This window comes from Montipora foliosa, chromosome 8 (genome assembly GCF_036669935.1).
Source record: "Montipora foliosa isolate CH-2021 chromosome 8, ASM3666993v2, whole genome shotgun sequence".
Taxonomy (NCBI): domain Eukaryota; kingdom Metazoa; phylum Cnidaria; class Anthozoa; order Scleractinia; family Acroporidae; genus Montipora; species Montipora foliosa.
In genome coordinates this window covers 1,543,726-1,558,191 of record NC_090876.1, presented here as the reverse complement: position 1 = coordinate 1,558,191, position 14,466 = coordinate 1,543,726, and the positions used below count along the sequence as shown (strand labels likewise).

Sequence of the window (14,466 nt, the reverse complement as noted above, 5' to 3'; positions counted from 1 at the left end):
TAGGGTCTGTAAGAAGAAAATCGTTACTAATTCTCTCATGTTGTGAATCTGAAAGACGTTCTCTGGTTAAAAATTGGTTAAAAATTATAAGCTTTCGGCTATCTATCTATAGCCTTTAACGAATGAAATATAAGAAGCACGAATCAAAATATATACGAAAAGGGGTGTAAAAATTCAATGCGGGTGAGAACTAAAATATGAATAAGAATGATCTAGAAAAAATTACAATAAAATAGAGTATTGTCTCGGTAACGGTTTAGAATTATTGTCCGCGTTAACAGTTTTAGCGGTATGCCAGGATTCCAAGGTTTTTCTAACACGGTAGTTGCCTTTGTCAATCACGCATGCATTATTAAAGTCAATAGAGTGGTCATTCTTCCATGCATGGCTGGCAATGTTTGACCCTTTCGCGAAATTTTTTAGGTTTCTTTGATGTTCTTTTTTCCGCGTTAAAAAGCATCTTCCAGTTTCGCCAATGTAACTCCACGGACAGTCCGAGCACGGAATTTTGTAAACAACATTGCATTGTTGGTCCAAGGGCTGTCTTGTTTTTGGGGATGGGAATTCTTGCTGAAGGGTTTTAAGTGGTTTGGTGACGACTCGAATTTCATGTTTGCGTAATAATCTCATGAGGGGCTCTGTCAAGCCGCTAATATATGGAAGGCACGCAAATCCATGGGGTGTATTCTGTGGGTCAACCCAACTAAAGAACATTGCTACTAATTCTTCTGGTGATGGAACAGTTGGTGATGGTGGCTTCTTTCTATTTTTGGAAATATAAGAGATGACTGAGGACGGGTAGCCATTGGCTTTTAGTGCATCTGTGACATAGTTGGTCTCGCGTGATTTTCCTTCGTTAGTGCTTGGGAGATTAGACGCACGGAATAACAAGGTAGAGGCCGTGCTGATTTTGTGTTTTCTCTCATGATGTGAGGAGAAGTCTAGATATCTATCAGTGTGGGTTGGTTTTCGATAAACGTCAATGACAGCAACACCATTTTTTCTTGACACTAAGGTGTCAAGGAAGGCAATTTGTCCATTGTTCTCTTCTTCAATGGTAAATGTGATCTTAGGGTCGACAGCGTTTAAGGTGTCGTGGAAGGAATGGACAGCAGCTTTCTTGATGACAACAAAGCTGTCATCAACGTATCGTTTCCAAATCCTTGGCGGAACAGTGGCAGAGCTGATGGCTGACTCTTCTATCACTTCCATACAGAGGTTAGCGACGATAGGGCTAACAGGGCTGCCCATGGCACAACCATGAATCTGCTTGTATGTGCGATTATTGTAGACAAAATAGTTGTTTGAAAGAGTGAAGTCAAGGAGAGAGATGATGTCGTCGGTAGAGAGGTTTGTTCTGGTCTGTAGTGTGTTGTCACAGTTCAGTTTATTGCGGATATAATCGCAAGCTTTATTCACTGGGATAGCTGTGAAAAGGGACACCACGTCAAATGACACCATGACTTCGTCGTCCAAGATTTCGATGTTAGCTACTTGTTTCGCGAACTGGGAGGAGTTGAGGACAGAATAACCATTAAGGTTCTGTATCGGAGAAAGGATATCTGATAGAAACTTGGATGTGTTATAAAGGGCGGAGCCGATACATGAAACGATTGGTCGAAGAGGGCAGCCAGGTTTATGGTGTTTAATAGAGCCACGAATGGCAGGTAGAGAACCATCTGTGGAATGAAGTTTGCGATAAGTAGCTTCGTCAATCTTATTTTCTCTTTTTAGAGCGAGGAGCTTGCTGTTCAGTTCTCTTTCAATTTTGGTGGATGGCGACTTGTAGACTTGTTGATAAGTGTCAGGGTCACTAAGTAGAGCTTCCATCTTGGTGTCGTAGTCGGATCTGTCTAAAACAACGAAACAGTTCCCTTTGTCAGCTTTTGTTATCACACGTTCAGGATCATTTTTTAAGTCCTTTAAAGCTTTTTGTTCAGCTTTCGTGATATTTTTATGTGGCGGAATTCGAGCTCTATGGAGTAAAGAAGCCGTAGTGGTTCGTATGGCGTCCTTCGAGTCATCGGGGAGGCGGGAAATGGCGGCTTCAACCTCAGAGACAATGTCTTTAACAGGGATGTTTCGTGGTGTTGGGGCGAACTTGGGGCCTTTCTCAAGTAGAGAACGTTCTGCCGTAGAGAGAGGTTTGTGTGATAAATTGATCACCCAGTTCTTTCTGTCGATCGTATTAGAGCTGTCATTTTTTGCTTCCATCCTTAAATTTGTAAACTTGTTCTCGTGTCTCGCTTCAATGTTGTTGCGGACTGATTGCGATCTCTTAATCAAATATTGTAGAAGCGTGGAAGAGATGTCATCGGTGACTAAGGTCGATAATTGCTGTTTGGATTCTTCGAGCGTTCTTTTCAAAACTCGGATTCTGTTGTGACAAATAGAGATTCGTGCTCGCATACAATGTTTGCTGGCCCGTTCCATAATGTTTTTGAACATCGGATGGTTGCCAGGTGGTTTAAATCTCTTGTAAGATGTTTTTTCCATAGTCCGCGCTAATTTTAGGGCTTCCGACCCAGCCACTTGGCGAATACGTTTAAAAATTGCACCGTAACCAGGATGAGACATGTTGTGAATCTGAAAGACGTTCTCTGGTTAAAAATTGGTTAAAAATTATAAGCTTTCGGCTATCTATCTATAGCCTTTAACGAATGAAATATAAGAAGCACGAATCAAAATATATACGAAAAGGGGTGTAAAAATTCAATGCGGGTGAGAACTAAAATATGAATAAGAATGATCTAGAAAAAATTACAATAAAATAGAGTATTGTCTCGGTAACGGTTTAGAATTATTGTCCGCGTTAACAGTTTTAGCGGTATGCCAGGATTCCAAGGTTTTTCTAACACGGTAGTTGCCTTTGTCAATCACGCATGCATTATTAAAGTCAATAGAGTGGTCATTCTTCCATGCATGGCTGGCAATGTTTGACCCTTTCGCGAAATTTTTTAGGTTTCTTTGATGTTCTTTTTTCCGCGTTAAAAAGCATCTTCCAGTTTCGCCAATGTAACTCCACGGACAGTCCGAGCACGGAATTTTGTAAACAACATTGCATTGTTGGTCCAAGGGCTGTCTTGTTTTTGGGGATGGGAATTCTTGCTGAAGGGTTTTAAGTGGTTTGGTGACGACTCGAATTTCATGTTTGCGTAATAATCTCATGAGGGGCTCTGTCAAGCCGCTAATATATGGAAGGCACGCAAATCCATGGGGTGTATTCTGTGGGTCAACCCAACTAAAGAACATTGCTACTAATTCTTCTGGTGATGGAACAGTTGGTGATGGTGGCTTCTTTCTATTTTTGGAAATATAAGAGATGACTGAGGACGGGTAGCCATTGGCTTTTAGTGCATCTGTGACATAGTTGGTCTCGCGTGATTTTCCTTCGTTAGTGCTTGGGAGATTAGACGCACGGAATAACAAGGTAGAGGCCGTGCTGATTTTGTGTTTTCTCTCATGATGTGAGGAGAAGTCTAGATATCTATCAGTGTGGGTTGGTTTTCGATAAACGTCAATGACAGCAACACCATTTTTTCTTGACACTAAGGTGTCAAGGAAGGCAATTTGTCCATTGTTCTCTTCTTCAATGGTAAATGTGATCTTAGGGTCGACAGCGTTTAAGGTGTCGTGGAAGGAATGGACAGCAGCTTTCTTGATGACAACAAAGCTGTCATCAACGTATCGTTTCCAAATCCTTGGCGGAACAGTGGCAGAGCTGATGGCTGACTCTTCTATCACTTCCATACAGAGGTTAGCGACGATAGGGCTAACAGGGCTGCCCATGGCACAACCATGAATCTGCTTGTATGTGCGATTATTGTAGACAAAATAGTTGTTTGAAAGAGTGAAGTCAAGGAGAGAGATGATGTCGTCGGTAGAGAGGTTTGTTCTGGTCTGTAGTGTGTTGTCACAGTTCAGTTTATTGCGGATATAATCGCAAGCTTTATTCACTGGGATAGCTGTGAAAAGGGACACCACGTCAAATGACACCATGACTTCGTCGTCCAAGATTTCGATGTTAGCTACTTGTTTCGCGAACTGGGAGGAGTTGAGGACAGAATAACCATTAAGGTTCTGTATCGGAGAAAGGATATCTGATAGAAACTTGGATGTGTTATAAAGGGCGGAGCCGATACATGAAACGATTGGTCGAAGAGGGCAGCCAGGTTTATGGTGTTTAATAGAGCCACGAATGGCAGGTAGAGAACCATCTGTGGAATGAAGTTTGCGATAAGTAGCTTCGTCAATCTTATTTCTCTTTTTAGAGCGAGGAGCTTGCTGTTCAGTTCTCTTTCAATTTTGGTGGATGGCGACTTGTAGACTTGTTGATAAGTGTCAGGGTCACTAAGTAGAGCTTCCATCTTGGTGTCGTAGTCGGATCTGTCTAAAACAACGAAACAGTTCCCTTTGTCAGCTTTTGTTATCACACGTTCAGGATCATTTTTTAAGTCCTTTAAAGCTTTTTGTTCAGCTTTCGTGATATTTTTATGTGGCGGAATTCGAGCTCTATGGAGTAAAGAAGCCGTAGTGGTTCGTATGGCGTCCTTCGAGTCATCGGGGAGGCGGGAAATGGCGGCTTCAACCTCAGAGACAATGTCTTTAACAGGGATGTTTCGTGGTGTTGGGGCGAACTTGGGGCCTTTCTCAAGTAGAGAACGTTCTGCCGTAGAGAGAGGTTTGTGTGATAAATTGATCACCCAGTTCTTTCTGTCGATCGTATTAGAGCTGTCATTTTTTGCTTCCATCCTTAAATTTGTAAACTTGTTCTCGTGTCTCGCTTCAATGTTGTTGCGGACTGATTGCGATCTCTTAATCAAATATTGTAGAAGCGTGGAAGAGATGTCATCGGTGACTAAGGTCGATAATTGCTGTTTGGATTCTTCGAGCGTTCTTTTCAAAACTCGGATTCTGTTGTGACAAATAGAGATTCGTGCTCGCATACAATGTTTGCTGGCCCGTTCCATAATGTTTTTGAACATCGGATGGTTGCCAGGTGGTTTAAATCTCTTGTAAGATGTTTTTTCCATAGTCCGCGCTAATTTTAGGGCTTCCGACCCAGCCACTTGGCGAATACGTTTAAAAATTGCACCGTAACCAGGATGAGACATGTTGTGAATCTGAAAGACGTTCTCTGGTTAAAAATTGGTTAAAATTATAAGCTTTCGGCTATCTATCTATAGCCTTTAACGAATGAAATATAAGAAGCACGAATCAAAATATATACGAAAAGGGGTGTAAAAATTCAATGCGGGTGAGAACTAAAATATGAATAAGAATGATCTAGAAAAAATTACAATAAAATAGAGTATTGTCTCGGTAACGGTTTAGAATTATTGTCCGCGTTAACAGTTTTAGCGGTATGCCAGGATTCCAAGGTTTTTCTAACACGGTAGTTGCCTTTGTCAATCACGCATGCATTATTAAAGTCAATAGAGTGGTCATTCTTCCATGCATGGCTGGCAATGTTTGACCCTTTCGCGAAATTTTTTAGGTTTCTTTGATGTTCTTTTTTCCGCGTTAAAAAGCATCTTCCAGTTTCGCCAATGTAACTCCACGGACAGTCCGAGCACGGAATTTTGTAAACAACATTGCATTGTTGGTCCAAGGGCTGTCTTGTTTTTGGGGATGGGAATTCTTGCTGAAGGGTTTTAAGTGGTTTGGTGACGACTCGAATTTCATGTTTGCGTAATAATCTCATGAGGGGCTCTGTCAAGCCGCTAATATATGGAAGGCACGCAAATCCATGGGGTGTATTCTGTGGGTCAACCCAACTAAAGAACATTGCTACTAAAGGGTCAAACATGGAAGAATGAAAAAAGGGTCAAACATGGAAGAATGACCACTCTATTGACTTTAATAATGCATGCGTGATTGACAAAGGCAACTACCGTGTTAGAAAAACCTTGGAATCCTGGCATACCGCTAAAACTGTTAACGCGGACAATAATTCTAAACCGTTACCGAGACAATACTCTATTTTATTGTAATTTTTTCTAGATCATTCTTATTCATATTTTAGTTCTCACCCGCATTGAATTTTTACACCCCTTTTCGTATATATTTTGATTCGTGCTTCTTATATTTCATTCGTTAAAGGCTATAGATAGATAGCCGAAAGCTTATAATTTTTAACCAATTTTTAACCAGAGAACGTCTTTCAGATTCACAACATGTCTCATCCTGGTTACGGTGCAATTTTTAAACGTATTCGCCAAGTGGCTGGGTCGGAAGCCCTAAAATTAGCGCGGACTATGGAAAAAACATCTTACAAACTCGAAGCTCACCATCGCCATCTTCAATTTACGCACAAAGCATTGGAAAACCATTGGACTCCGAAGTCTTTGAGATTTAAACCACCTGGCAACCATCCGATGTTCAAAAACATTATGGAACGGGCCAGCAAACATTGTATGCGAGCACGAATCTCTATTTGTCACAACAGAATCCGAGTTTTGAAAAGAACGCTCGAAGAATCCAAACAGCAATTATCGACCTTAGTCACCGATGACATCTCTTCCACGCTTCTACAATATTTGATTAAGAGATCGCAATCAGTCCGCAACAACATTGAAGCGAGACACGAGAACAAGTTTACAAATTTAAGGATGGAAGCAAAAAATGACAGCTCTAATACGATCGACAGAAAGAACTGGGTGATCAATTTATCACACAAACCTCTCTCTACGGCAGAACGTTCTCTACTTGAGAAAGGCCCCAAGTTCGCCCCAACACCACGAAACATCCCTGTTAAAGACATTGTCTCTGAGGTTGAAGCCGCCATTTCCCGCCTCCCCGATGACTCGAAGGACGCCATACGAACCACTACGGCTTCTTTACTCCATAGAGCTCGAATTCCACCACATAAAAATATCACGAAAGCTGAACAAAAAGCTTTAAAGGACTTAAAAAATGATCCTGAACGTGTGATAACAAAAGCTGACAAAGGGAACTGTTTCGTTGTTTTAGACAGATCCGACTACGACACCAAGATGGAAGCTCTACTTAGTGACCCTGACACTTATCAACAAGTCTACAAGTCGCCATCCACCAAAATTGAAAGAGAACTGAACAGCAAGCTCCTCGCTCTAAAAAGAGAAAATAAGATTGACGAAGCTACTTATCGCAAACTTCATTCCACAGATGGTTCTCTACCTGCCATTCGTGGCTCTATTAAACACCATAAACCTGGCTGCCCTCTTCGACCAATCGTTTCATGTATCGGCTCCGCCCTTTATAACACATCCAAGTTTCTATCAGATATCCTTTCTCCGATACAGAACCTTAATGGTTATTCTGTCCTCAACTCCTCCCAGTTCGCGAAACAAGTAGCTAACATCGAAATCTTGGACGACGAAGTCATGGTGTCATTTGACGTGGTGTCCCTTTTCACAGCTATCCCAGTGAATAAAGCTTGCGATTATATCCGCAATAAACTGAACTGTGACAACACACTACAGACCAGAACAAACCTCTCTACCGACGACATCATCTCTCTCCTTGACTTCACTCTTTCAAACAACTATTTTGTCTACAATAATCGCACATACAAGCAGATTCATGGTTGTGCCATGGGCAGCCCTGTTAGCCCTATCGTCGCTAACCTCTGTATGGAAGTGATAGAAGAGTCAGCCATCAGCTCTGCCACTGTTCCGCCAAGGATTTGGAAACGATACGTTGATGACAGCTTTGTTGTCATCAAGAAAGCTGCTGTCCATTCCTTCCACGACACCTTAAACGCTGTCGACCCTAAGATCACATTTACCATTGAAGAAGAGAACAATGGACAAATTGCCTTCCTTGACACCTTAGTGTCAAGAAAAAATGGTGTTGCTGTCATTGACGTTTATCGAAAACCAACCCACACTGATAGATATCTAGACTTCTCCTCACATCATGAGAGAAAACACAAAATCAGCACGGCCTCTACCTTGTTATTCCGTGCGTCTAATCTCCCAAGCACTAACGAAGGAAAATCACGCGAGACCAACTATGTCACAGATGCACTAAAAGCCAATGGCTACCCGTCCTCAGTCATCTCTTATATTTCCAAAAATAGAAAGAAGCCACCATCACCAACTGTTCCATCACCAGAAGAATTAGTAGCAATGTTCTTTAGTTGGGTTGACCCACAGAATACACCCCATGGATTTGCGTGCCTTCCATATATTAGCGGCTTGACAGAGCCCCTCATGAGATTATTACGCAAACATGAAATTCGAGTCGTCACCAAACCACTTAAAACCCTTCAGCAAGAATTCCCATCCCCAAAAACAAGACAGCCCTTGGACCAACAATGCAATGTTGTTTACAAAATTCCGTGCTCGGACTGTCCGTGGAGTTACATTGGCGAAACTGGAAGATGCTTTTTAACGCGGAAAAAAGAACATCAAAGAAACCTAAAAAATTTCGCGAAAGGGTCAAACATTGCCAGCCATGCATGGAAGAATGACCACTCTATTGACTTTAATAATGCATGCGTGATTGACAAAGGCAACTACCGTGTTAGAAAAACCTTGGAATCCTGGCATACCGCTAAAACTGTTAACGCGGACAATAATTCTAAACCGTTACCGAGACAATACTCTATTTTATTGTAATTTTTTCTAGATCATTCTTATTCATATTTTAGTTCTCACCCGCATTGAATTTTTACACCCCTTTTCGTATATATTTTGATTCGTGCTTCTTATATTTCATTCGTTAAAGGCTATAGATAGATAGCCGAAAGCTTATAATTTTTAACCAATTTTTAACCAGAGAACGTCTTTCAGATTCACAACATGTCTCATCCTGGTTACGGTGCAATTTTTAAACGTAATTCTCTCATGCCTGTAAGGCTGCAGTATTTGCTCTCAAATATTAGAATACATTTTATTTGGTTCCTGCTTTGCCGGGTTCCCTTTGGTGAAGACTTTGAAAACTAAAGAAATTAATACACTGAATTTGTAAAATCAACTTAACTACCCGACATGACAACTGTTAGGTAGAAAACCCCACCCTTTACCCTTGGAAAAGGTTTGCGGTTTACTGATTAAGAATGAGATCATATTGTCCTCGATCCAGCGCTCTAGGGATTTTTTTGTAGTGACCATCATCAGTATAAATCCACTTAAAATGAGAATTGAATTTCTGATAGTAGCAGCATTGGCAGGTTACATGAAATCCTATGTGACCACAAGGCAAGAGAAACAGTTCTTTTTCAATACCACATACCTTTTGCAATATACCTCTACCAAGTCAGAGATCATAGAGCAACAGTTCCTGGCAATGCCTATTTCAGTAAAATTGAAAAATTCACACAAGAACATAGTGAGAGTGGAGAAATGTACATGGAGTTTTTAAAAGGATCTTGCGAAAAGGAAAAGAGTGAAAGGTGTGAATTTTGTGTTTCCAATGACTTTTGCTGCTCTGCTGACATAAAACATATCCCCAGGCCACATCCCGATGCCCAAAGACCTGGTCTCTATTATCTTGCTACGGAAGACACCCTAACTGTTGGCAGAAGTGTGGATGATTTCCACCCAAGGGTTCAGCTGAGGGTAATTTTCGGAGAAGCTAACTCATTTTTCGATAATCCGGACAACATCACAGATTTCTCGCAGAAATACGTGGTCACTGAAGACGCCATCAAGATGTATGTCAATCACATGAAACTGCTATCTTTAAGAAAAGAAAAAAGATCAAAAGAAAAGGCCGAGAAACGTGAAGAAGAAGAAGAAGCAGCTAGAAAGACATACAAAGACTAGGACTGGGAAGGAATCTTTCATGAGAGGAGCCTTTCACAATTAAAAGTTGTGGAGTTAGATAAGTACATGGCACACCATAACCTTGGAAAATATGGGACAAAAAAGGCAAAGTTGGAAGCAATTAAAGAAAATAGCATCCAAGAACTTGCTAAACGCATTGAGAGAGAGGAGGATGGGAAGAGCGACAATCAGTCGTCTCCTGATTCACTCAGTAGTGAATCAGAAGACGGCTCAGAGGAAGAAGACTGTGTCCTTGCAGAGATTGGTATTTCAAGCTCTGAAGAGGAAGAGGAGTCGACTGAAGAAGACGAAATGATTGAGAGCACCGAGAACTTTAATGTCAATACGACAGTTGTCTACACAAGGTCTGGGCGAAGAGCAACTAGAATCCAAATTTAAGGTAGTTTTGTAGGATATCTATCAGTTGGACGTGGTGACTTGATAATTGCTTACTTTTTGTTTCACGCATGTCGGAGGACAAGGGGGGATTGGGGGGGTCAGCAAAAATCATGTCAAAGTAAGAGGGGGGGATCGATTTAGGTAGTTTTTAGTTCCTCCTTTTTCCCTCTCTATAGGAGAGGGACCGAAAACCACCTAAACCGCTCTTAATCGACTCAGAAACTGAAGCAAAGACAAAGAAACACAAGACTGAAGCGAGGGAAACTATTTCTTATTTTAAAACGTAAATTTATACATATATGTTTTTTTACTTTTGCGAAAAACCGTTGTCTCATGCAAATCTTAAAATTCCTACTCGTACATAACATTACGATTTGTTTGTGTCTTTTCCTTTGTGTGGTTAAGGAAGGGATTTGTATCATGGAGAATTAGCTCGATTAGTCCGTTCGATTCCAAAATAGAATCCTTTTAGATCAAAAGAAAGACACTAACATAAGTTACCGTTCCTTTCTTTGTTGTGATAGGGCATCAATAGCCCATAAAGATCATACGTAATAGCTCAGAAAGCGCTGGAACCCGTTCCCTGAAAAAAAAAATGCTGATAAATATCGAACATACAACCAGCAGTACTTGCCTGGTAGGGCCGTTCAGGATTTAGTGGATCGGGGAAAGGTTTATTAGGTTTATTTTGGGTACCCTGCGGGCTAGTCTTGACCAAAAAGTCGAGGGCTCGCAGGCCGGGTTAGTTTTAGTTGACTGTAAACCAATGAACTCGAATTCTCGACGACCACAGCATCTTCTCTGTTGTGGTTGCTCTGATTAAACAGCGACCAATGATCTTTACTATTCATATAAACGGAGAAAAGACTGATTGAGAATGTCCCGAACTTCCTTCTTGGCCCTAATCTGCCACTCTTTTTTTTGCCGTCGTCGTCTGTTTTTTATATATCTGAAATGCATACAGAGACTTTACAAATGCTGGGAAATGTGAGTAAAGTGCAGAAAGGTGGAAATTCAGCATGGTGAAGTCATTTTGCCTTTTCCTTTAATTTCACAGAAAGTGTCTCGATAAAAGAGGCCATTAAAATCAAGCAAGAAATTGTGCTGAAGTCTTAATTCGTAAATGTCATCAGACAACTCCACGACTGGTGATGGTGGTGATAGCGAAGAGCTTGAAAACGAAGAAGAAAGGAAGAGGAAAAGGAAGTTCATGAAAGAGGCTGCCTTGGTGGTCAACCCAGCTCGACTTGCTGATGAGATCTTAGGACAGAAAATCGTTGCGTAGAAGATCCGCCTAGGTGGCCTCATAGGACAAGATAACAACAACCAGAAAACTTGTCAGAGCGGCGTATTGCCCCGCAAGACGCCCCGCAGTGGGCAATCCGCGTTGTTCCGCAGTGCTTAAAACTTGGTAACATTAGTGTTAAACCAGTATTAGAGATTAAGAGAGTTTGACCAAGGAAACTTGACCGTCATACCGCCCAAAATGCTGTTGATAATCTATTGGAAATCTTTAGTTGACGCACTTGCTGACTATCAACTAATAGCCATGCTAATGCATATATAGAGATTGTCTTTTTGTCTTCTATGCAGACCTATGCACAAATAACAATTCTTTGAAAAAAATATGTTCTGTGCAAAAAATGCAGTAGAATAGCAGCAGAATTTCACTGTTTTTTTAAAGAGGACTTTCTCGGCTTTTGAAGTGAATTTAGGTGACTTCAAAAGTTCACCTAAGAAGCCCATCAGCATACTACCAGGAATCCTGCCTGATACCTGATACCTGATTGACGTACTGCTAAACCATTTATTGGGTGACCGATTGTGTGAGTTGGAGAGTTTCATTTATATTACTCATAAAACAATGGCCGTCTCATTTGAAGAATACCATTTTTTTTTGCACCAAGAATATCTATAGTTCGTTGTTGAAGAAGTCTTAACTTCTATCGAGGAAATAGAACAATTGGAACTTACATTTATTTCCCGGCATGTAATAAAAATGGGAAAACCAAAGTCTCTTCACTTCACACTGTCACCGCAAGACTTTAATCATGCAGAAAAAAAAATGAAATCAATGATTACAATTGGTGCAAAATCTAGTTAGTATTCTGGTGGCCGTCGATTGAGTGACTTTTCGGCACAAAGAGTTAAAAATAATTTTGGCGGATTTTCGCATGAAATAGCGTTTACTAGAGGTTTATTTTGTTAATTTCAAGTCGGTGGGGCTAAAGCTGTTTTCCACAATGAACTACAACATAAATATAACTTATTAGCTTGCCTCAAAGTTAAAACGCTGCTTCATGGGAAGTTCCTATTGAACTTATAGTTTCGGTTTTGACTTGTTGTTGGTGAGAAAGGAAAAAATCAAGATTATGTCAGTTTTTTTTTCAAAGTTTTCAGTAGTTCCATTTACCCTGTCACTTCTGTCCACTACTCTTGATATTGTCAGCTACATGATACTTCCAAGAGAGGTGTCATGATTGTTTGTCATAAATTAACTTAACTAATTCTGCGTGACAGTGATTGTACTTGTTATGCAACAAAGTTGTTGAAAACACGGCGCTTGTTGTGCGTGTAGTGTAAATATTACAGGTATAAATAAATTGAAGCCTTGAAAGAAGTGAAGCACGGGAATTGAAAAAAGTTAATTCCCATCCTTCGATTTATTTATACCCTTTTATATTTACATTTTGGATGTATACTACCAGTTAAAAATGCGCAACAAAATCGATTCCTAGAGATATGACAGAATGTAAGGTGTGAGATTCCTGGTTTTGCCAAGAGTATGAATTCCTTTGAATAAAAAATGGAACAAAACAGTTTTTCGTCGTATCTGCATTTCAGTCTGTCTCTCGTATGGCATAACACGGGGGTGGACGGCAAATTAATGTTACTACGGTGGTTTCAGAAATGCCACTCTAGACATATTTCAGATATTTGAAAAACATTTCAATTGAGACCCAAGTACATTTATGATGGACAGTTGTTTGAGTTGAACGGTGTCTTTTACGGCTGGAAAAATTCAGAAGTTTTCGTTCTACCGTCCTGATTAAGGTAAAGTAGTCCAGAGATCTGAGTTTTTAATTCAGCGCTTCAAGCCAACAGCTATAAAAACACCCCAAGACATCTTTGGCTACATCTTTGCTAAATCTTTGACTTGAATCTCAAACATGTTTGACTACACCTTTGTCAAATCTTTAACCTGAATCTCAGACATGTTTGACCACGCCTTTGTCAAACCTTTGAACTGAATCTCAGACATCTTTGACAACACTTTTGCCAAGTCTTTGAATTGAAGCTGAGAAATCTTTGACGACACCTTTGTGAGGGTAACAAAGGGTTGTCAAATAACACCTTTGGCGCTTGTCAAAGGTTGGGTGTAAAACTGTAGTAAAAACGGCCTTTACCACCTGAGACCCCCCTGCAAAGGCAACTGCAAAGATAATATTTGACGCGCGTCAAAGGCATGTAAAGCTGTAACAAACGCGGTCTTTATCACGCCTTTGACAAGACATTTGACGCAATGTAAATCCAATTTCTCGTCCCGTGTTATTGTTGTTGTGGTTGTTATTATTATTATTATTATTATTATTATTATTATTATTAGTATTAGTATTAGTATTAGTATTAGCATTATCATTGTCATTGTCATTGTCATTGTCATTATCATTATCATTATCATTATTACTATTATTATTATTACTATTATTATTATTATTATTATTATTATTGTTATTATTATTATTATTATTATTAGTAGTAGTATTATTTCCATTCATTCAACCTCACATTCACGCCGATTTGTTTCATGTACTCCTTAAAATTGACTGACACGGCTCCAAGGGCCCCAATAACAACAGTTGGTATTTCTCTAACTTCTCAAGTTCCTCATCTTTCACCCTGTCATCACCTTGGATGGCAACATCAATTATGACAACCTCTCTCGCCTTCTTATATGTAAAGACAATGTCTGGTCTTCTTGCCTCGATTTTCCGATCACTTTGGACTGCGAAATCCCACAGTATCTTGAAGTTTTAACTTTCCACCACTCCTTCAGGCTAATGTTCATACCAGCTATTAGCTCTTTCCAATCTACATTTACCACAAATTTGCCAGTGAATATACCGCGCCATGTTATCGTGCCTTCCTTTATATTGTCTGCGCCAGCTTACCGCACTCACTCACCACACTGGCCACCGTTTCTCCCTTACTTCCGCACATTCTGCAGAAAGGGAATTCTGCTGTGTGATCAATATGAAATCTCATATAATTTGTTCTCACAGCTTTTTACTAGGGTCTACATATCAGGGCCTCA

The 14,466-nt window shown here is 40.3% G+C and overlaps 3 protein-coding genes across 3 annotated transcripts; 1 reads left to right on the top strand and 2 right to left on the bottom strand.

Annotated features, from left to right (window-relative positions):
- Positions 1 to 222: 222 nt before the first annotated feature.
- On the bottom strand, positions 223 to 2,577 carry LOC137968175 (uncharacterized). The gene has a single exon (XM_068814806.1). The coding sequence runs from the start codon at positions 2,575 to 2,577 to the stop codon at positions 223 to 225; it is 2,355 nt and encodes a 784-aa protein (XP_068670907.1).
- Positions 2,578 to 2,760: 183 nt separating this feature from the next.
- LOC137968174 (uncharacterized) lies at positions 2,761 to 3,999 on the bottom strand. The gene has a single exon (XM_068814805.1). The coding sequence runs from the start codon at positions 3,997 to 3,999 to the stop codon at positions 2,761 to 2,763; it is 1,239 nt and encodes a 412-aa protein (XP_068670906.1).
- Positions 4,000 to 6,176: 2,177 nt separating this feature from the next.
- LOC137968173 (uncharacterized) lies at positions 6,177 to 9,752 on the top strand. Its single transcript, XM_068814804.1, has 2 exons — positions 6,177 to 8,496; positions 9,244 to 9,752. The coding sequence occupies exons 1-2, from the start codon at positions 6,177 to 6,179 to the stop codon at positions 9,750 to 9,752; spliced, it is 2,829 nt and encodes a 942-aa protein (XP_068670905.1).
- Positions 9,753 to 14,466: the final 4,714 nt, after the last annotated feature.